This window comes from Cupressus sempervirens, chromosome 1 (genome assembly GCF_028749045.1).
Source record: "Cupressus sempervirens isolate cs-2001-9-10 chromosome 1, ASM2874904v1, whole genome shotgun sequence".
Classification (NCBI taxonomy): domain Eukaryota; kingdom Viridiplantae; phylum Streptophyta; class Pinopsida; order Cupressales; family Cupressaceae; genus Cupressus; species Cupressus sempervirens.
Window position 1 is genome coordinate 151,044,028 of NC_143118.1, and position 22,537 is coordinate 151,066,564.

At 34.6% G+C, this 22,537-nt stretch overlaps 1 protein-coding gene across 13 annotated transcripts; it reads right to left on the reverse strand.

The window, feature by feature from the left end:
• Positions 1 to 238: 238 nt before the first annotated feature.
• Positions 239 to 22,515, reverse strand: LOC149576611 (uncharacterized). 13 transcript variants are annotated; one of them, XM_089818471.1, is made up of 19 exons: positions 22,265 to 22,515; positions 21,569 to 21,625; positions 20,334 to 20,913; positions 19,564 to 19,665; positions 19,363 to 19,410; positions 18,857 to 18,944; positions 18,617 to 18,728; positions 17,972 to 18,136; positions 10,968 to 11,072; positions 10,662 to 10,745; positions 10,385 to 10,500; positions 6,380 to 6,481; positions 6,152 to 6,265; positions 6,001 to 6,057; positions 5,767 to 5,833; positions 5,606 to 5,659; positions 1,633 to 1,707; positions 1,022 to 1,057; positions 239 to 907 (listed from the first exon to the last, which is right to left on the reverse strand). In XM_089818471.1, the coding sequence occupies exons 6-19, from the start codon at positions 18,919 to 18,921 to the stop codon at positions 821 to 823; spliced, it is 1,239 nt and encodes a 412-aa protein (XP_089674597.1). In that variant the 5' UTR covers positions 18,922 to 18,944; positions 19,363 to 19,410; positions 19,564 to 19,665; positions 20,334 to 20,913; positions 21,569 to 21,625; positions 22,265 to 22,515; the 3' UTR covers positions 239 to 820. The 13 variants fall into 13 exon arrangements, with proteins under 13 accessions (XP_089674597.1, XP_089674588.1, XP_089674573.1 ...); XM_089818462.1 differs by lacking the exon at positions 20,334 to 20,913 and having other exon boundaries at positions 19,381 to 19,410; XM_089818447.1 differs by lacking the exon at positions 20,334 to 20,913.
• Between the last annotated feature and the right edge of the window lie 22 nt (positions 22,516 to 22,537).

The following is a 22,537-nucleotide window of genomic DNA, read 5'->3' on the forward strand; positions in this document are numbered from 1 at the left end:
TGGGTGATCTTGTATCCCCCGGCCCTTTTTGTGAATTGTATTCTTAGTATATTTTATTAATAGAAAAGAACTATTCATCAAAAAAAATATGTTAATTGACAACACATTAAAATGTTATTTGATGCAGTTCTAATGTTATGTCAGGACCATATTTCTGATGGGAGAGGTTAGCATATATACACTGCCTTAAAATCCAATATATTAAGACTCACTTTTGCGAAGCAAAAATACTATCTGATGGTATCAAATTTCAGGATATTCTCGAGATAAAATATGCTGTGAGCTAAGAATAGGCTGCAACAAGCGAATATACAATCACAGCATTTATTTGAGATGCGTCAGATCATATATCCTATAGCAGCTTCAATACATATATCCACCTTTAAACTTTAAAGGGGTAATCGCCACCTTCAGCTTCTAGATCTAAATATTACTAGCTTCTGATTTTCTACAGAGGCCAAAACACCATTGCAGCTGGACCTTGTAAAGAGCTCACTCAGTTAATGTGTGGATGAAACATTTGCACATGGATATAATTTGAAGGACCCACGGGTTGCCATTTCAAGGAGAAACAAGAATGTATTATCAGGTAAAGAAAAACTTGGAATATTGGACTAAATGTTATAAGTTATAAATGCCCGCAAAATGACAAGTTATAGAAACCAACCCTAAGAATAATTACAAAGCGCTGGAGCTTGTTTGGCGAAAACTACAAGCTCGGAGGCTTTCAAAAGAATCGGGTATAACTACAATGCTTTATTGTATGTGTAACCAAGTTGAAAAAATCTACTTAAGGTAGATCGCTTGATTTGCAGCAAAACTAAAAATTTCCTTGTAGATACTCCTTTTCAGCTTTATCCAACCGTTCATTAAATGAATGCCACTCTTCTTTACATCTTTCCCTGACCTGTAAAAGTTTATTCAAATTTCACAAGCGATACAGATGCAGTAGAACTGAAACATTAAATGGTTCTTGGATGCCCTAAAAGAAACATAGAGATTTAAAGTAAGTGTTCCTTACCCCCATCCAAGGTGCCTTCCCCTCCTCAGCTTGGCCCTGCAAAGTCCACCACAATAGACAAATCACCATCAAGAGATGAAAACAAATTGAAGAAAAAAAAAAATCACATTACATTTTGACTTGAACCTTCTGTAAAAGAGCAGCCTTCCCCACAACAAATTTCAATACTAAACAACTCGGGAGTAATAACAGAATTTTAAGCCCATAAAGCAAGCACAGAAACAAAATTACGTGGATCATGCTCACAGTTCCCTGGCAAACTGACTTTTAACATTAACAGCACATTCTTGCAGTGCCAGGTGCCAAAATGTGTTATTGGATAAAAACGAGATTGGAAGAAAACAAAGTTTGAACACAGTTCTCTTTGGATCTAAATTGAAGGATTAGATCACTGCGAACATAGCCACATAGAAGATAATTCCCTTGAAAACATGCAAAAGAATATTCATTGCCTAGCATACAGCTAAAGTTGATCTCATTGAATACATAATGCACACATTTATACGATGATCCATTGTTAGATTGACTTCAGCAATTAATTCATAGAAAAGTGGTACCAGGTAAACTGTAGCAACATCTTCCAAAGTTAATAGGAGGAATTGAAAGATTACCTGATTTCCCAGTGATGGGACAGTTTTGTGTAAAATCCACTGTGCATCAACAACTCCAATCTTCTCATGCGCAGGCTACAAAACCAAGCATCAATATGTCAATTTTCTTCTAGAAAGTCACTATCCATTTATAAATATTAAAAAACTCTGGCAGTTTATTGGTATCAAGCTTTCAATGTAAGTATTGTATGGGCATAATCAAACACTTAAACTTGGAATACTTCATGAACCAAAAGAATTACTTCAGGTTGGTCCTTTGACAAAGACATGTAACACTTTCAGAGAAAGTGAACCTAAATATAGCACATCATTCACAGACATGAATTTGCCCCACAGAAGGAAGTTCTCTATGCAACTGAATAAATCTATGATATACATGAAAAAGCATCTCCGGGCCAATTATCAATTTATCAGTGGTTGACTGTTACAGTAACATAACAAAAAATGTTGATTACCCAAGAAAACCATTCAACAGCTGAGCAACTTTCAACTCTCCAAGAGAACTGTCATTGCGAATTTAAAAAGAAGAAAAAGAAAAACAAAGCTATAAAACCTATAGAAACAATGAGCTCTAGAATTCAATTTTGCTTGTCACTAAAAAAGCGCAAAACATGGTATGCAAAAAAAACGTACATTTTACCATATGAAATGCTTGTTAACATCTCAGACAAAAAACTAGTGAGCTTGGGACCACCAAAAGTACGAATTACTACTCCATAATTAACAATGAAAACAGATTAAACAAGGGCATGTTAAATGCCAATAGCACCAAGTAGCCTCAGATAGCTTGAGCGAGTGATATTCGTAGCCTTATAGCAACAAATGGCCTCAGATAGTTTTAGCCAGTGATATTCAAAACTTTATAGTGCCAAGTGGCCTCAGATAGTTTTAATGAGTGATACTCGTAACTTTATATTCAATAATAATTGATAAAAGGATGCATAATATATAGTCAAAAATCTCTCCATTGTGAGGGCCCGAAGGGCCTAAACCATAGTAGCAACAAACAGCTAAAAATCATGATAATTCACAAATGGTTACTGCTTGTCCTGTCAGCGATCCAACTCAGATCAGATTGCCAGTGTTTTCCAACCTGGCAGCATGAAATTTGGGGAAATTTTGGATCTGTGCTTTCAACAACTGTCTATTTTAAAGGGTTGGAGGCTTGGACATTACTTAATAGCAAGTAAATTATGAGAAATGTGTCATGAATATCCTTGTGTCATCTAAGGCCTTAATTTGGGCTTGTTAGCAGGAGTTCCCAGACCGATGCAAGGTGTGCTCTCCCAAGAACAGGGTTTTAAATGATACAGTCCCCAGTGATGGAGTACAGTGAAAGATGCTAATGCCCAAAACAGAACTACGACACAAAAGTGTCACAGACATGCTCCAACTGAATTTTACTTTTAAGTGTAGACAATTATAAATAGGAGAAGGGTCCCCTCATGGAGAGTAATACATTCTCCAATATAGATTGTGATACATGCAATTCGTGGACATTATGTAGCATCAATATATACAAGCTACATCAATCCATTTTATTGATTTGTTCAACACTCCACATTGGGCGTATAAATCCGAGAGAACTCAAACAAACATACAGTACACTCTATGAGCTCTCAGAGTTGAGCATTGATGATGATTCACTGCCAGCTTATATTGCAGAGCTTGAGAGCAAGCCATTCATTGAAGATTATGTAGATAAAGTAATAGTTATATAACTTATAAAAAAACTGCATTATCACTTAAAAACCCTTCGAGCAGCAGATAATTTAAACCGATAGGTTATTGATAAATTATCATTGTTCCACCAGTTGACAATTCAAGCAGCAGATAGAGATATAAGCAACATCATTGCTGAATCTGATTCAAGCAGCAAACAGATCCATACAGAAAATATTCCCTTATCTGAACATAGATATGGATCTGTCAGACACCAAACATAACTCCTTTGTTATTTGCTGTTTGCTATGACTCTTTTGATGTTTACTATTGCCTGTGTATCAAACCAAATGCATCAAAATTGTTACATGAAAGTCCTTTAGGATTTTGGGGGAATGGTTAATAGTCATAAAGTCAAACAAAACGGATCAAAACAAAATTCAGACACTAAAATCACCATGCAAACACCTCATGCAACCTTTAATCTCCTTGGTATGCTCATCAAAAACTCCAAAAAATTCAGAACCCAGAAAACCACCAGCATTTTATATCCAAATCCAATCCCAAAAATGAATCCTATCTAGGTACACAAGTTTTCTGCCAATTAGATGACACAGAAATTTTGAATCATAAACTATTCGTAAGTCAGCAATTATTTTATTGTCTTCATAAATTCCATTCTTTCTGTTTGTGTGATACAATCATGCTAATAAATGCACAAAACACCAAACATATCCCTATAATGACCTACCCATGTTTTGGGAATCTTTGAATCAGTGACTTAAGACAGTACACACATCACATTACCCAGGTGGACAGGCTTATACTCTGATGTATGCCACTCCCACTCAAATATCAGAGAGGCCTCAAACTAACTACTTAACTTTAACAGAAAAAACTGCTTGTCATCTGAAGATGTGTTTAACTAGTCATACTAGAATTTGCACAGAATGTCATCCATATCCAGAAAATAGTCGCAACTTCAAGCAGCCTGTGAACAAGAAAATGACTGGCAGCACCCATGATGGACACACAGTATGCAAGGACCAACCATCATCAAATGGACGAATGTAAGGAAAAGTTCGAGACCTCCGTATTGTCAGGTAATTCAAGTATTTAAGGAAACTATTGCATCAACAGTAAAGCAAAGACATGGAAGACCAGAACACATTTCTGTGTTTAGATGAGGACCTCAAAATCTCCTATCAGTATTTGCATTGAGAACCTACAAAGTACACAGGCAGTAAGGTCCAAATTTTATTTGAAAGATGGATTTATATTATGACAACTGCCTCAGTAAGAGAAAACCAATATCAGTTGTTCATTTGTTCAGAAACTATCCCTTTAACATTTTACAGGGGAGGGTACTGGATATAACATTATCCTGTACGATAATTGTCTAAATTATAATTACTAAAGCATAGATGGTGTCTTCTAATCTATATGAAATCAGAAAAGCCCATATGAAATTGGGTAAGCACTGGTAAGCACTATAATAGATGTATACATAAAGTTGGACATATGGGCAACCAACAAGTTTATAATACCATAATATAGCTAGCTACTCGCCCTCATAGCACATGCACAATTGCATAATAATATCTACTAAGATATGAAATTAGGACTCATTCTGTTTTCCCTAGAAATGCAAATTAGACGTCCTTAAAAAAATGAAAACAGAAGGAACTAAGACAATATATTGACAAAAAAATATTGATGTAAGTTCAGGCTTACAAGCAAAGTTGGTCTGTTTGCACAAGAAAAGTAACACACAATTCCATTGAAAAGATCAGAAATCTACATAAATTTGGCATCTTCAGTACAAACAATAAGCTACAAAGAGCTACCCTTATGAGGACCTATGTACTTCTGAAAAGAACATTTTCAAAGCATGCACCAAAAGCTTTGTCAACAACGGTGCTTATGTGTTGGGTGACCCCCCATGTCCTGTAATTATCACCAATATACACAAGGAAAATAAGATTAATGTAATGACTAATCATAAAAGTACCTTAAGAAGGCATAAAAATGCATGGATCAAATTCCCCACAGATTATAAATCTAAGGATATCCATCATATGTAAGTGACAAGAAAGGCACTTGTAACGAGTAAGAAATCTTATAGTGACAGAACTGGCACAGAGATTTCACACATGCAACAGCTGCAGATGGAACCATTTTATAGAATGCCATGCAAAATGAAATAAAAATGCAAGAAACCAGCAGTTTCATCACTACTGAATCCAAGTGAAAGACAAATTTAGGAAGGCAATGTCAGAAAATACACAAATATAAAACATCACTGCCTTACCTCTACACATCGTCGTAATGCAAGGTCTAAACCCCATCCATGAACCAAATCATTCTGCAAAAAAAAACAACAAAATGCTGTGAGACCAAATTTTGAGATGTCATTTCATATGAAAGAACCTATGCAAATACTTAAGAAGCAAATCATAATTGCGGCTGTACCTGAAGCATGTACCAAACACAGCGCCATGCCTCTCGAGAAAATACAGGCGCCATTATCTCAACAAACCTTATTTGTTTCAAAATCATTTCAAAACCATGTCATTTTCAACAATTTTACAACTAAAATAAATGAGATACTGCAAAGAATTAGGCGATGTTTTCCAGAGCTACTATAATAAATGTTTAAAAATTGTCTTATCGAAAAACATGAATATCTTGCATACGTATGCATACCCAGCGCATGGTGGCAGCTTTGGATCATGACACCAACCAGGCCTCTCTGTCGTATTCCTGTTAATATTACATCAAGACTTGAAAAAATCTACTAAAAAAAGTACTTCAAAGGATAATTAGAAACAACATGATGAAATAAACATTTTATTACTTGTGAACTTCCACATCACCCCGTTTTCTTGTCATTTGCCATGTTAGACCACTGTTTGGCTCCAAAGCAGGTTGTGATATCTCCAAACCATACTTTCTCACAAGTTTTAGGTATCTGTAATTAATTAAAAATCTTGTCAGTGTTAGAACGAAGATACATTGAATGGCAATACTGCAACAAATGAAGCTATGCACCAATCAAAGTCTAAAGTAACAGGTAGTGACTTACTCCTCTGCATTGAAGTGCTCAACGCCTAGGTCTTCATCCCAGATAAATATGTATTCATAAGAAGCCACCACATCTGGATGAAGAAACCGCTTAGCATACCACCTGAATACACTAGAACTCAGGATTACAGGGTCTCATCACAGAAAAGACAAAATGAGTTGAATTCAGGCAAGAAAACTAAGTCTTCAAAGTGGAAAGAACTTTCTTTTCCAATCACTGGAGTGTAAAATGCCAGTAAACGCTTTAAGAAGTAAAATATTTGAATTTCAAATACAAACTATAGTAAACATGAAAACACATTTTCCTAGAGCTTATATAAGGCCATGACTCTGAGTAATAGTACAGGTTGCCCAAACCTTCATGGTTCATATACATACTATAGAAATGCACCAGATGTTCAAACACAGAGGGAAAAATGGGAACCTTTGAAAGACTAGAGCTTAGTTTACAATTTGATACAACACAAGGTAAAGTCAATGTCCAAAATTATACTGAAGGTATCCATGTTATATCCATAGTACATACCAATGTACCATATCGTATCCATGCCCATACTAGGTATGGCGGTACACCTACCAAGGCAGCGTGTGGTATCCTGCAACTCTACTCTAAACACGACAAGAACTAAAACGGCAAGTGTTTTATTGTTCCAAGAGTCCATACACGTGTTTGCATGTGCTCATGTATAATTTGGATGTATAAAAGGAATTTAATGAGAGGTGACCTGTGCATATTACTTCTTGTGTTTCTTCTTGGAATATAAAAGACAGACTAAGCCATCATCGGTATCAAGCTAACAAAACCACTCTGCCATTAAAATTTGAACCTTCCGCGAAGTGAAATTTGATAATAAAAGTTGGAGGAGATTCAGTAGGTTCTAAACCATCCAACACAGTGTGGCATTTATAAGATGATCTTGCATGAACAGGGGAGCATTTACACCTTGCTATTTTGTTATTGTATCCCTCTAGTTTCCACTGCAATATCACAAACAAAGCAAGCCTTGCCATCTACTTGCTCAGATTTAATAGGCCAAAGTAATTGAAGGTGAAAAACTTAATATATTAGTAAAATTAAGCTTGTCAAACAAAAATCGCATTGCAAACTAGTAAATTAAGTAGCATTTAATTTTTTCAATCAGGAAATGAAGTTTCAAAATCTCCCTCAAATGTGTATGCCATTTTTATATTTGGGAATAGGGATGTATCCAATATTTATCAACAATTAGCAAACAGCAAGTTCATCAGAACAATTTAATTCAGAAACCTCATCATACCATCTTTGCCCACCACCAAAAGAATTTCAAACTCTTTGTCATGGCTCAACCATTAGTTAGATCCTGGACTTCTAACAATATGCACATTACCATCTTTGATTCTTCAGCATCTTCAAAATAGTCTTTGAATCCCAATGCCACCTCTTCTAGCTAGAAAAGAGGAGACTATAAATGCACACCCAGTTTTGGGGGCTCAACAGATGCATTGTACACTCAACATGTTATGGCCAGAAAGTTTTAAAAAGAAAATATTTCTTCAAGCTACTTTTGTTCATTTGGTATGCTCAATCACTGGAGTTGAATTAAGTGTGAAAAGGACAAATATTTTATTCTTTCCATTTTCCATTCACAAGTTGATAAATATGGAGGACTGTTGCACCTTTAAAATATTAGGTTTTATATTTTCAATATATAGTCTTAGGGTTTGGGTCATGGATGTCACTTTATCTCTGCAGTCAAATAGACAGCATTTTGTGCCTTGCATTATATCTAAGGTAGCTATAACTTTATAACAAGTTTCTTCCAATAGTTGGACATGCCATACTTAAACACTAAATTGAAACTTACAAACTGGGTAATTGCCGTCACATTGATGCAAATCATTCCTACTAATTACATAATCATATGAAGAAGGTTGATATGGAACTTGAGCACTTGACAGCCATGAATGCTCACCAATGTAATGCATCTATAAGGTCAAATATGCAAAAACATAATTCAGTACACCAAAGAGAAAACAATAATTGTTTTCACAAAGTCTTGCTGAGATATGTTTGAAATGTATATGATAAGTATATATCAATCTAACCCTATACAGTGTAAGGATTGGAGCAGTCGTCTCCTAATAGTAATAAATTTAGAATCCATAACGTGGTTGCACACCGAACATGAAAGTGGCTCAAGTCATGTTTCTGATAACAGGTAATATACTATGCCTGTGATTAAGAAGCAACAAGATCAAGACATTCCTAGAAGTCAATTCAGATCCAAATCTAGACTGAGAAGAGGAGCTAGTGTTGATGGTAGCCGCTACAGATAATGAAATATACACCAGGATGACAGGGCAACTGCATCAAGACACTTAAAAGTAGGCCAAGTCATGTTTCTGATTTCAGGTTATAAGCTCTGCCCTGTGATTAAGAAACAACAAGATCAAGACATTCCTAGAAGTCAATTCAGATCCAAATCTAGACTGTGAAGAGGAACTAGTGGTGATGCTAGTGGCCACAGATAATGAAATATACACCACGATGACAGGGAAATCATGTCAAGGAATTTCTAGAAGTACATTTATATCTAAGTCTAGACCATAAAGAGGAGCTGGTGGTTACAACTGAAGAAGCAACAGCCTTAAAGCACTACAACTACATGTGCACCTCTTTCCAGCTCCAAAAAGGAACTAAAAAATAGAAACAATCTATGGAGGAAAAACATAAAGCAAGAATCTTATTATTAATGATGACGATAAACTAGGATTTAAATTTGCAGCATACCACGATAAACAGTAATTTCTTTGACTTGAAATTCTGATTTCAAGTTCTATTTTCTTGATATGACTTTTTCATAAATTTGTTTTAGGCTTTTAGCCATGATGCTTATAATATACCATCATGTCCCCTATTTAAATGGACTAGGTCAGAAATTCTAGATACTTATATCTATTAAATTCTATGAGGTATTAACCCAGAGGCGTGACAATAACCATATATAGGTTTTATTAATGTTTAAGAAACAATTAAACACACAGGCATGCTAAATAATAGTAGTGCCTAATATGCTGCGGCTTTTGTATATCCTTGCTGAAAAGACTCAATTTGAGTTGGCTAAGAGAAAACCGCACTTGTATGAGTACATGAGATTCTTTGTCATTAACGCAATATAAAACATTTAATCAAATATGAAAGTAAGTTATCCTCTTGGCAGTAAAACCCTAATTTTTAAAATCAAAATCCACAAGAATATGGTCAACATATGTTCCTCTTTGCTTTTTGCATACTACATAATTCCTCTTACAGGCCCAAATGAATGTTCATGCACCACTCTGCATAGGTTAATTTTTTATAAGCCAAAGCTTTTCTAAACATATGTTCAAGGTATATTCCACCTTTATTTTTTCTAAAAATATGATTTCTCTTAAAGGTGAAATAAAATTCATGTGCAAAAGTCATTGATTATGAATCAAAGTTGTTTACACACCTCATGAAAAAACAACATTACAGCCTTCACATCCCACAGCTTGCATTGCAGAATGAAAATGTTTATAACTCTTTCCCTGCTAATGTAATTTACAAGCTTGAATTCATAATAATAGGGCAAGAGGGCATTGGCATGTCATATTACACTGTTTAAAAAACTCAGTTTTTTTCATCCACAATATGAGATCCTAGAGATCTACAGCACATGGTAAAACATATGAAGAAGACTTGCGCTAAAATTTTAGCTGGATTTCGTGACCCCCTATCAATCTTGTACCTCCAACAACACATTCAATGTCCCGGGAAATGATAAAATTCCAGAATAGAAAATGAGCAAATCCAGAAAAAAAATAAACTCCAATGTGTCGAGTTAACCTACAAATATAGCATGACACATAACAATCAAGAACAGTAAGCTAGTTCAATTCCAGCACTACATGAGCTCTTATGTTACTAATGTGCTATGTCCTCAAATCAATATTGGTATGAGACAGCATTGAAGCAAACAATGAAAATTAGATAGCCAGTTCTTACCATTTTGTTTGTCTTCTCACACTAACATGGATTGCTTGTTTCGACCACTCAAATTCATCCCATTCATTTGTCCTCCCATCATAGTGGAATAAAACAATTGTAAAATTTTCTGAAAACTGGACATTGAAAGGAAATAAAGAATTTTTAAAGTTTAGATTTGATTAGAGAAAAAAAAAAATAGTATTATAAAATGACGTTATTCAGAGCTGATAACATTGTACATTTATAAAAGCGAACTTCGATAATAACTAATTTGATTAACACTACAAGAAAATACCTTAGATACAGCAGCATTAACAATGTCCTTCTGAGAAAAACCAACGGTGAAAACTGCAAGATATTTTTGCTTGAAAGGTAAATCCTGCATATTTCAATCAATAATGCATGAAAGATTATTGGAAAACAGGGACGACCCTCGTTATGGAAAGGATTGTACACCCACGACTAAGTTCAAAGGATAAGGAAAAAAAATTATGAAATGCAATACCACATCTATCCAAAAAGAAAATAGAAACCTGATTACACAGCTCCTTTTTACTGAACCTAGTGCAACAGAGATTGATGGTAAAAGAAAGTAACAAACCTCACTGGGCTTACCCCACAGTCTGCGGAGATAAAAATCTGTCTCAGAAGCAATAATGCCAGGAGCCAATCTCTCTGCTCCACGAGGATTTGTTGGTACATATATCTGTGGTATGCAACATACACACTGTCAAACATAAATTTATAAACTGCAGATATTTTCAAATTTAACTATCATATTTTGTAATTATTTATTTGCATGCCTGAAGAAAACTTGCATTCATATGCGTTTTTATCAAAAACTATAGTCACAATGAAACATGGGATACATGATTGAAGGAGTCATTTTGAAATAAGGTAAGGAATTAAATGGGTAAGAGAACAACTGTATGACTAGAGAATTTGGAGAACAAACTAATAATCATATTTTTTGCTATATCACCCATTAAGTCCATTGCATATGAAGGAATTTTCATTTCCTATATTCTAGGAAACCTCCCATAACAACTCTCTCTTCATAGATGTGTTGCTCTAACAAGATAATAACCTACATATTATTCTAACAAACCAAGTGACTAATTATAAGTTGTTTCTCAACAACTTAATATTATGACACTTCTGTATAATACTAATTTAAATATCCACATAAATACTACTTTCTAACACAAGTATCAACAGCGATTATGATACAAACTACATATAAAAAAGGACAGCCTGATGCTACAATATTTAATCAGCATATCACACATACTGCTTCTGGTAATTGGGATAAACATATCTTAAGTCTAGCTACAAAGTAAACTAGGATAATATTTTACTAGATTATTTTCCCACCATAGTTGCATAGAGTTACCTAATGAGGGCACTGTGGGACACGGAAATGGGTTTCAAGGATGGTGGGAACAAAAGGATCTGTTACATCCCCTATTTTGTTGATTTTGATCATTTATTTAGCAAGTTGATACTTCAAGCTAATCCAAAATGGTTGCTTAAATTAGTTACTCATTTTGAGTTCATATGAATGGAAATATTGGTTATTCATTATGTTTCATGTGGAATGGAGGATGTTGGTCAATCATATGCTATTACATGAATGGAAAATGGTTAGTTAATATGGTTATTAGTTAACATAACTAATTTTCATTTGAATGATGTGGAAGTATGCTTTCACAATGTTAATTCTTCTTGCAAGAAGCCCGGCGATGGGGGGGGGTGAGATTGCCAAAGAGGGAATAGAGTACAAGTGCACCAACCTGTCACTGAGCTAACAGGTATGAGTCTAACCATGGTCAAGGGAAAGCAGGCTGGACAAGCTAGATCATGCCAAGTGTTCCCCATGAGCTAACTAATATACATACATACATATTCACATGATCATTAGGCATAATAATAACAATTGTTACCTTTGATTTGGGAATCTGAATGCTCTGCATTCTTCTTGTGATGTCAGACATGACATTATATAAATAATACCCATAGTACTTATGCACAAACATGCTTAACTAATGAGTATTACTGATATAATAAATTATAGTAAGGATTCTATTATTTTTCTTCTTTTCTTACGTAAAATAATTTAATGCATGAAGTCTATCTGCCTCTTATAATTTCCTTATTATTTCGCCCCCTTTGCATTTTTATTTCAAGTTTTATCAAGATCTTAATTCATGCTTGCCACCTTGCATATCTTCCATGCACGTAACTCTTTCTTGATCAGGCATTATTCCCTTGTAATCAACCATTGCTCTATAAGATGGAAGATAGCAGCCACTCAAGGGCTTGCTCTTAGAATACGCTTGCAAATCTATACTTTCATGTGCTATATTCCATATCAGCAAATTTTCATCTTATTAGTGGTGCCGACAGAGGCCGGTGAGTCTGATATTGGAGCTTGTAGCTTAGATTCTAAGGATACACTTTCTTTGTATCACAACCCCGTCTGGTTGTATTCTAAAAATGCTTTTGTTATTCCTTATCGAATCTCAACTTATCTAGTATTGTATCCAAGCGTAAAAGTATACATTTGATGATAAAGTTTATATTGATATCTTAAATCTTTGCTAGTCAGTAATCAATCATTATGTCATATTTTATTGTTTTCATGATCCAATCAACCTGATAATTCCTACTAGCAAAAGCACAAATGAAAGAGAAATGATCACACCGGCCTTGCACAAAGTCATGGCATTTGCTATAGCTTGTCATTTTAAAACAAACAAGATTCTCGTACTGAATTGAAGCAGATAGTCTGTACAAGTTGTATGCCATTGTACAAAGGCATTAAAATTTATGTCTCATGTAACCCCTTGTAGTATAATATTGAATTCTCCTAAAAGCCATGTTTTACTCTTGATATCATTTATAAAATCCCTTATAAGGAAAGGAACTTATTACAGTATAAACATCCTGCATATTCCATAAAGGATGGACAGTTACACCAAAAAGATCATCAAGGATGGTCAAGCATGGCCGAGATGAAAGGTGTAGTTTTTGAACAATGGACTGTGGGAATACACCTGCAAATTAAGAGGTTGAATCAGCAATAAATTAAACAAAAGGTTACACCAAAGATCATCAAGGATGGTTGAGCATGGCCAAGAAGAAAGGTGTAGTTTGTGAACAATGGACTATGGGAATACCCCTATAAATTAAGAGGTTGAATCAGCAATAAATTAAACAAAAAAAATAGAAACTAAAGTCTGGTACTATAAACCAAGTCAGCTCATAGTGTGTAACTAGTTAGTGTAGTCTTGTTTGTCAAGTAGAGCAGTGGGTGATCGGGCACATAGTGTCCATGTAAATCCCTGGCCAGGGTAGGTTTAATGGCAAATTATGCTACTATGATCACTAGAGCTCAGGATAATTTGCAGTCTGATGGATAGGTTGATAGGAGGGATTCCACAGTCTAGCCGACTGTGTAGTTGACACTTAGAATGCTTAGGTGGCAGGATGAGATCGTGTTCTTGCACCTTATCTCCTGCAAGGTAGGGCCATTCTCAACTGAGAGTGAGAGGGGGATACACTAGGTCCATGGTTTGGTAATTAAGCCTCTAACAATGCTTCTCCTCTCCACCAATGTCAAGACTTGCACAAGATAAATTGGGTCTACATTCTTAGCCTGATACGATTTAACCAGTATTTGTTTCCTTTCATGTTTCAATTCAAGTTCACCTAGATATGTATTTATTTATGTTTGCAGTTGCATTTAATCTTTTAAGTTATATGAAGTGATATTTAAATGTATCAATTAGTTAATGATCTCTCTCTTTTCTGCAACTTAATCTTTATTGTAATTAAATAAAGGAAATAAATCTCCATTTGTTAGTTAAAGCATTTCACGAGAATCAATTAATCTATTATAATTGTTAATCTCATGCTTGTAAATATGTCGACAACTTATTTCGATTGTTAAAATATAAGGAAACTAAGGGGTAGGAAAGTTGGTTGTTACAGCATCAAGGCTTAAGGGGCATGGCACAAATACACGTAGTACTTAAAAAAGTTAGTTATAAGATGTGTAAGGAATAAGTATAAGATTTGTAAATGGAACTTTGGCATACTAAGTAAAATTTAAACTAATAAACATTAAACATGGCAATGATTGTATTAAGCATTAAAAATAGAAAATGGAGGTTTGATGACAAGGGGTAATGCCCCTTGAGAGGATGGTGAATGTCATTTTCACAATTTTATCAATTACTTTTTGCAACATCTTGAAGTCCCTAGGCGGTTGGGAGACTCCTCAAAGTCTCTTGAATGACTCAAGAACATATTGGAGTCCCCAAATCAAAGGATGTCCTTGAGACTTGAGCAATGACAATGGGATTGTAGGGGGCATCCTGACATCCTAGGAATATCCATGTCCCAAAAACGTGGATATTTTTGGGAAGAGGGAGAACACGTTCCAATGCACACAATTCCTCACTTAAGATATAAACGAGCTTATGTTGAACCAAAGCAAGGAATTTCTGGAAAATTTGCAATTTAAATAGATGAAGATTATCATCTTGCACAAGAAACTACAAAATCTCTCAATAAATCTATAACATTCAAAAAGATACAAAAGATGATTAAAAAAAATTAGTATTCCTCCCTCAAAAGTTTGAGATATAAATGATATTACCTAAGTCTTGTAGGAAATTTGTAAGAATAAGAAAAACTAATGTAGCACATATTTTTGCAGGAGAGTTGTGACTTATTTATAAGAAAACTAACCAACTAACTAATCCATGCCACAAGCCACAAGAATAGGTGGATTTACATTTATTGCTCCCCAAGAAAAAGTATGAACATCCACAAAATGAGGAATAAGAAACCCGTTCAACAATATGAGGAACGAATTTAGTATCCACTAATTCTTAAAATTCTCTTAATTAAGGACGACCCTCTTTGACTAGGTGAGTGATCTTCCATCATAGCATTGCTCACCATTTATTATGATACAACTTGATGAGCTAAATATTGATTCATTTTTATGATGGTATTTTGTTATATTTTGCTGAGTTCTTGTCCTAGGATGTCCTAGTCTTTAGTCATGAAACCTTTCTTTTACTTGCTTTCGGTTGGTGCTCTGAATAATGCAGCAAAAGACTTAAGTTCTACTATATGGGCTGAACATATTCCTTTTTACAATATTATGCAATATACATACATGCATACATACATACATACATACATACATACATACATACATATATATATATATATAAAAGATAAGCTATGGTTATGTTTCAATGGATATTAAATCTTGTGATGAGAAAATATATGTTGTGTATGGGATATTGTGTTCTTGTTCACAATTGTCATGCAGAGCATTAAATGAAGGATGATCAGCATGGGTGCTCAATTAGTTTAAGACCTTGAAAACCCAGTCCTGCAGCAGAAAGGAGCAGCCATTGAAGAAGTCCAAGGACAAGGCAGTGACAGCCAATGGAGAGCAAGCCAAGAGGGTTGTCCTTAATTAAGAGAAAATCAAGGAAGAAGTGGATACTAAATTCATTCCTTGTGTTGAATGAGTTTCTTATTCTCATTTGCTGATGTTCATACACCTTCCTGGGAAGGAATAATTGTAAAACAACCCATTCTTGTGGCATTATTTAGTTGGTTGGTTAGTTTTTCTTTTAAGGAGACATACATCTTTCAAAGTAAAGAATCTGTGGCAAATATCATGGCACTAAATAGCTAATCTTTGTGACAATTTTTCATAAAATATACAAATCAAGCGAAGTAGTGCAATATTTGGTAGCTCCAACATCACTTTTAATTTTTAATTGGCAACCTATTCAAAGGACAACATTGCTTTTCAAGAAAGGATGAATGATCCAAGCAGCATAAGCACCTTAAGATAGGTTTTCACCTTTCCAACACTCAGTCACACCCCTTGCAACTCAATTTGAAACTTTCAGAAGAATCACATACTATGTTGCATAACACCAACTTTACAGCTTATATAATACTACATGACATACACCATTACATACAAGTCCCTCACAATATTAGAATCTACATCTACACAGCCAAATGACACCAATGTTCCAAACAAAGAACTGGTCTGGGAAGTTTATGGGGTTGGCACACAAACTATTTTATCTAGCTACTCAATTCCTATACCATAATTGAAATATGTTTGATTTCCGCACTCAGGGTTTAACATCGGACAATTCATGCATAAAATACCATCATTATACACTAAGTTACCAGTTCAAGTTTGAGTTTGAAGAACCTGCTCGCTGGTACATCAAAATTTTGAAATGGGGTTTGGGTTCGTTAATACAAAAACATGTAATATATATATATATATATGCAGCCTAGAAAAATGAATTAAGATTAAAATGGCACATAGTATCATAAAAACAACAAAAACACAATAAACTTGTAATCTTAGCATCATATCTATTAGCAACACCAAAATATTAAAATAATATCGAGTTCAAGTATCACTTTTTAGACTTTCAAAAATTAAAACTTGATGCTAAGTTTCAATCATCTAAGGTATTAGTTGGTTCACAAACATTGTCAATGTTAATGGGATCAACTACACTAATAACATCCCTACTTTTCAAGTTGTCCAACATTTATTACTTTTCCATTGTGCAAAGAGCTTGTTTTTTTGTAATTAACATCCTAATTGAAAAATGTTATATAAGTAGCTTGCAATTCCCTTCACCAATTGAAGATGTTGTTTAATGTTTCAAATATGACTTATCACTATAAAGAACTTCCAATTATTCGGACAAGAGCCATTATCAACAATTGAATATAAAACTTTCACTGGAAGAAAACTTGAGGGCTAATTTAGTTTGATGTAAGAAATATTTGAACTTCAAAAACAATTGTTTGTAATGCTAAACAATCTTTATTCAAATTCTATACTAATTATTTTCTGCACTAAAGTAAAGAATGTTCCCAATGGAACTGTACCTGGTTCGCACTTGATCTACCTAGGTCTGCCCTAGTTCGACCTAGGTTTGACCCAAAGGAACCAACTTGCTTGGGTTCAAACCCAAGTGGAACCCAAAAGGGAACCAGGACCAGGACCAAGAACCAGTTCGAAATTCACCTAGTTCAAAGGGCCAAGGCGAGAGCTGGGTAACTAAGACTATACACATTCTCAATGACATATAATCCTCAAATTCTTGCCCTCCCTAATAAGACATTCTTAGAATCCCAAGTCTTTCCTTTGTAATCTCCATACAATCCTATTCATTATAAATTTAGAAAAACCTTGGTTGCCATCTCTTGTCTCTACTAAATGGGTAATGATGCTTCTACATGCATCTATTTCGTTCCCATTGCATGCGCAACATAATTTACAGATTATGTTAAATAGGTACATCTCTTAATTAGTTTGAGTAGCCCATTAATTGTCCTCCATGCATTTCATATGCCTAGCACAGATCAAGAATCAATCATACTAGTTCTCTAACAATCAAATGTGACAGAGGTGATAGAATATAGGGTTTAAGAAATACATTAAAGCAGATGCATTAAATGCTAGAAAGCAGTTAAACAATCATTATCAATTATAGATACCGGAATGAATGTGAGAATTGATTTAACAGATACCTCAGTGCTATTTTTAGGTCTAGGACTAGCTGAGGTACTGATATTTGATCCTCGTGATGCATGCGAAGAGTGCAACATAACCTGTGTAGCTGAGCCCGATGTACTTTCATCTTCAGAGGCAAGATTAACAGAATCAGGCATCATCAGCCTAGATGGAAATTCAAACTGCCAACAAATGAAAAAAACAATGCCTATAGTTATTAGAACAGAATATAGATAAGACAAGATAAATTTATTAATGTCCAACAAGAGACCACAAATGGATCTAAGGGACTGAAGAGAGTACAACAGGGCCACAGCCAGCAAAGGGAGCACCAAACGGTGTCCACAGAGAAACAAACACACCCTGAAAGCAGAAAGCAAGTAGACAAGAGAAAAGAAACTTAAAAACTATAAATTAACCACACCCCAAAAAACATGTTAACAAGACAAGATCAAATGAGTTGTGGACCAAGGTCTAGAAGTAACAAAGAGTAGTTGTGCAAATAATAACGCAGATTCAAGCCCACCTGTGAATGTTCCACACATAAGGCCACAGCCAAACAAATTGGGTTACAATTAACCAATCAAAAACTAAAGAAAAACATTATCAATTTTTTTATTTAGTTCCTTTAAATCTCAAATGAAAAGCTACAAAATATATACCTTCGAGAAAGAAACCTGTGGCAAAGAAACACCAATAACAAATCCAAACGCTATTCCAAAAATGGCCGTCATCACAATCCTCAGAGTTTCATTTGACTGCTTTAATCCTCCACTACATGTTCAAATAAGAAGAAACCAAATGAGAAATTACATGTAACATAGCTTTTCCAAACAGAAAAGGTCAACCAGAGCAACCGAGGGAAAAATAGTTAGAAGTATCTTTAACTATTTTCAACAAACCTGCGCATATTGCCAGCCATTAAAAATGCCATTTGCCTAAACAGTGCACCTATACTTTTGCTCATGCTACAGAGCGCTGCCCAATTACCTAAATAAACAACAATAATATGGACTTTAAAGATTGCAATATTTTGAGATAAACCAAGAGAAGAACAATATAGTATGGTTAAACATACAAAAGGCCAAACACACATCCACAGAAAAAGCATATCAGATGCTACAAAGCCACTCAAATGCCGTGCTTTAGTGTTTTTGATTTAGCCTACAAAATAAGTTTATTGTTCATCAAGAAATAAATATGATGTATGTTTGATGGAAGGACTAAAGTTATCTGTAAGTTCCAGCTTTCTGGACCAGTGCATTGTTCTTCAATTACAAAATCAATTCATGTTTCAGTGTGAAATATGAAATATATTAGGATTAAAAGCTATGAGGAAATCCCTGCATTTCTAATTTGATGTCCAGAATTCAGATCACATGTTCTTACAGATAACTCTTATCCATACCTCAGTGAACAAACCAACCTGAAATAAGAAAAAGACATGGTCTTGTACCTGGCAAATGCAAAGCAGATGTCACGGATTCAAAAGCCATAAGTTGCCAATAGGATACTTACTCTAATTATGTAACCCTCCACTGACATGAAAAAAGAATAAACCAAAATATAAAGAGACATATAAAGGGAAAAAATCAAGAAGCATAAAAACCTTGTTAGTGAAGCCATATTTAGAGGGATGTCCTGCTAATGAGCAACTGGAACAGCATCATACATGCTATGCTCATACATTTAATTTTTGAGTATCAAAGGACTGATAGACACAAACAAAAAAAATTCTCAACAAGAAAAAAATAGAAAGATAACTTTTCACTGTCAAAAATAATAAGAATAGTCCCTTCCCTTTCGAAAATTCCAAACAAGTTCATATTTGTGAGACCGTGACACTGGGAAATCTAAACTTTTTGTTTTCTTGTTGCTTTTTCGGGATTTGATTGTATTCTTTTTGACATCAACATTTCAGATCACACTATGTCATCAGGATGTTAGAGAGCTCAAGTAGTAGAGAAATCACAACTAATTTGTAGACATGAAAGAAATAATCTGTTACTAGCATGACTAATTTAGTAAAAAATAATTAATAAGCCAGATTCTTCAAGTTCTGTACAAGTAAGATCTACAACAAATAGTCATAAATGTGAAAGAAAAAATTTAAGAGAAAGTAAATTTCTTGAACAAGGAAATAAAACAAATGCCTGATAAATATTATGACTGGCTACCTTGTTAACTGAGAGACAAATATGTGTGCAATGATAATACTATAATTATTTTTTCAAACTGCTCTCACCACTATTACTGCCTTATGTTGATTAGGTGACTAATTTTATTAAAATATAGCAATAAAACTAGATTCCTCCCCCATTCACTAGCTATCTGGGGTCAACCAATCTAAATAGATAGATCTCTGATGAGATGTATTACCTCTCCCAAAGGTGAATGTAAGCTCAACTTTGATGGTGCTTCTCGAATTAATCCTTGGGCTTCAAGGGCCAGGTGTACTATCAGGAATTATCAGGGAAAGATTGTCAAAGTGGCATCCAAACGATTAGCCAAGGGCACATATAACAAAGCTGAAGCTGTGGCATTGATACTTGGTTTACAGCTTTCTCTTTCCTGCAACCTCAGTACATTACATATTTAAGGCTACTCCTTGATGATTATCAACTGTCTTAACCCGTCTGAGAGAGATTTGGAGATATATAGAGAGTTCTATTTCCTTCATGAAAAATTGAATGAAGTGGCCAGTTTTCTATTGGACCAGGCAATTGCTAATTTGAATGACCTTGCATTCTTTTATTCCAGATGATTGAAACAGGATGCTAGAAATCATTGCAGGGGATGACCAAACACTTAACTTGCATTCATGAATCACTTAGTGTGTTGTTGAGAAGCAAAAATGTACTCTGTTCACTGTCTAGATTTCTTCAATTTTTGTACAAAGAAGTAGAAAAATATATGTTTATGGGAGTGAAAATTTAATTTTACTGCAACAAGAATGTCCCTGAAAAGACAAGAAAAAAAGCATGAATGCCCTACATAGATATGTTATAAAGCTGGCACCTTGCTGAAAAAGAGGAAAACGTTCCATAAAATAATACTAATGCAATGTATTCAAAGAGAAATTATTACTACTGTAAATGTGAATAATTATTAGACAAATAACACGAAAACTATAATTCTTGAAGTTTTGTAGAAATAAAGTTCAAATCAAATTATATTCTAAATAGATACAGCATAGCAATTTCATTGCAAAAAGGATCTAGCGACAAGGAAACAAAGGGGGAAAAAGAGGCAAAGGCCCGGGCTAAATATGTCATAGCTGATTACCTTGATAACTGAGAGAAAGCTGGATATACTGACATAATACAATTTGTTTAGAAAGGGTTGTAATAACTGTAATTACTGCCTTATGTTAACAATGAAGCACAAAGATGCTTTTCTTCAAGTTTTGTACAACTAGAATCGGATAAATAGACATTAATAACAATTTCGATGCAACAAGAATATCCCCGGCGAGGAAATACCACAAAACAAATGAGTATAAAGGCTCTCGATAAAGATGCCACAGCTGATTACTAATGAAGAGACGAAGGTGAAAACACAGATAATAATCCAATTTGTTAAATAGAAAAAATTCAGTGCAATCAATACCTTACCTGACTAAGTCATTAGACAAATACCAGTAAAGCCACTTTGCTTCAAGTTTTGTTCAACTAAAATTCGAAAAAAATACGAACACGAAAGAAAAAGTTAGCTGCAATAAGAATATCCCCGACAAGAAAATAACCAAAAATTAACAAAAGCCCTAACTAAGTAATCCATAGCTGATTGTCATGTTAAAAGAGCTATTGAAGAGCCATACATTGACAATAATGCAATTTTTTAAAAGAAAAACGACTATCAATGCGATTACTGTAAACAAAATGATAGCTTATTAAGTCGAGAACATTAGAGCTAGAATTTTTCAAATTTTGCACATATAAATTTCCGAAATACAAAAATGTCCACTACTATTCAAGAACAGCTTCACCGCAACAAGGATGTCCCTGTCAGAGAAATAAAATAAAGCCAAAAAAATAAAGTAAAAGCCCTAAATAAACAAGCTACAGCTGATTACCTCGCCAAGGGAGGAGATGAAGGTAGACAAAAATGAAAATTACGCAAATTGATTGCAAAAGACGATCACCGCTGTACTTTAACGCCTAACTATTTCAATAAAAAGATAATACCGAAGCTAGATTTCTTCAAGATTACAAAGATTCTGGAATTCGAAAACTCATAATAGCACTGCAACATTTCTTAAAAAATCGGAACTAAGTTACGGTGGCATTTAAATCATTGCAATCACTGACCTATTCCGCAGGAGATCCAACCAAGTTCAGCTCAGGGGAGACAAGAGATCGAGTCCCGCAGAGGATTTGAGTGCAAGAAATGGGAATGCAAATTAGTCCAGTTAAATAGTAATTCTAATTTTTTGGGTTGTTCCAGTCAAACGAAATATCGCCGTGCGTTGTGGAGTGGAGATTCTGAATTATGGTTCACTTGCATAGACGTTATCACACGTATTTAGCATTTGTTCTTAATTTTAACTCGAGCTATTCACAGAATCATTCAGTGTCTTCTCG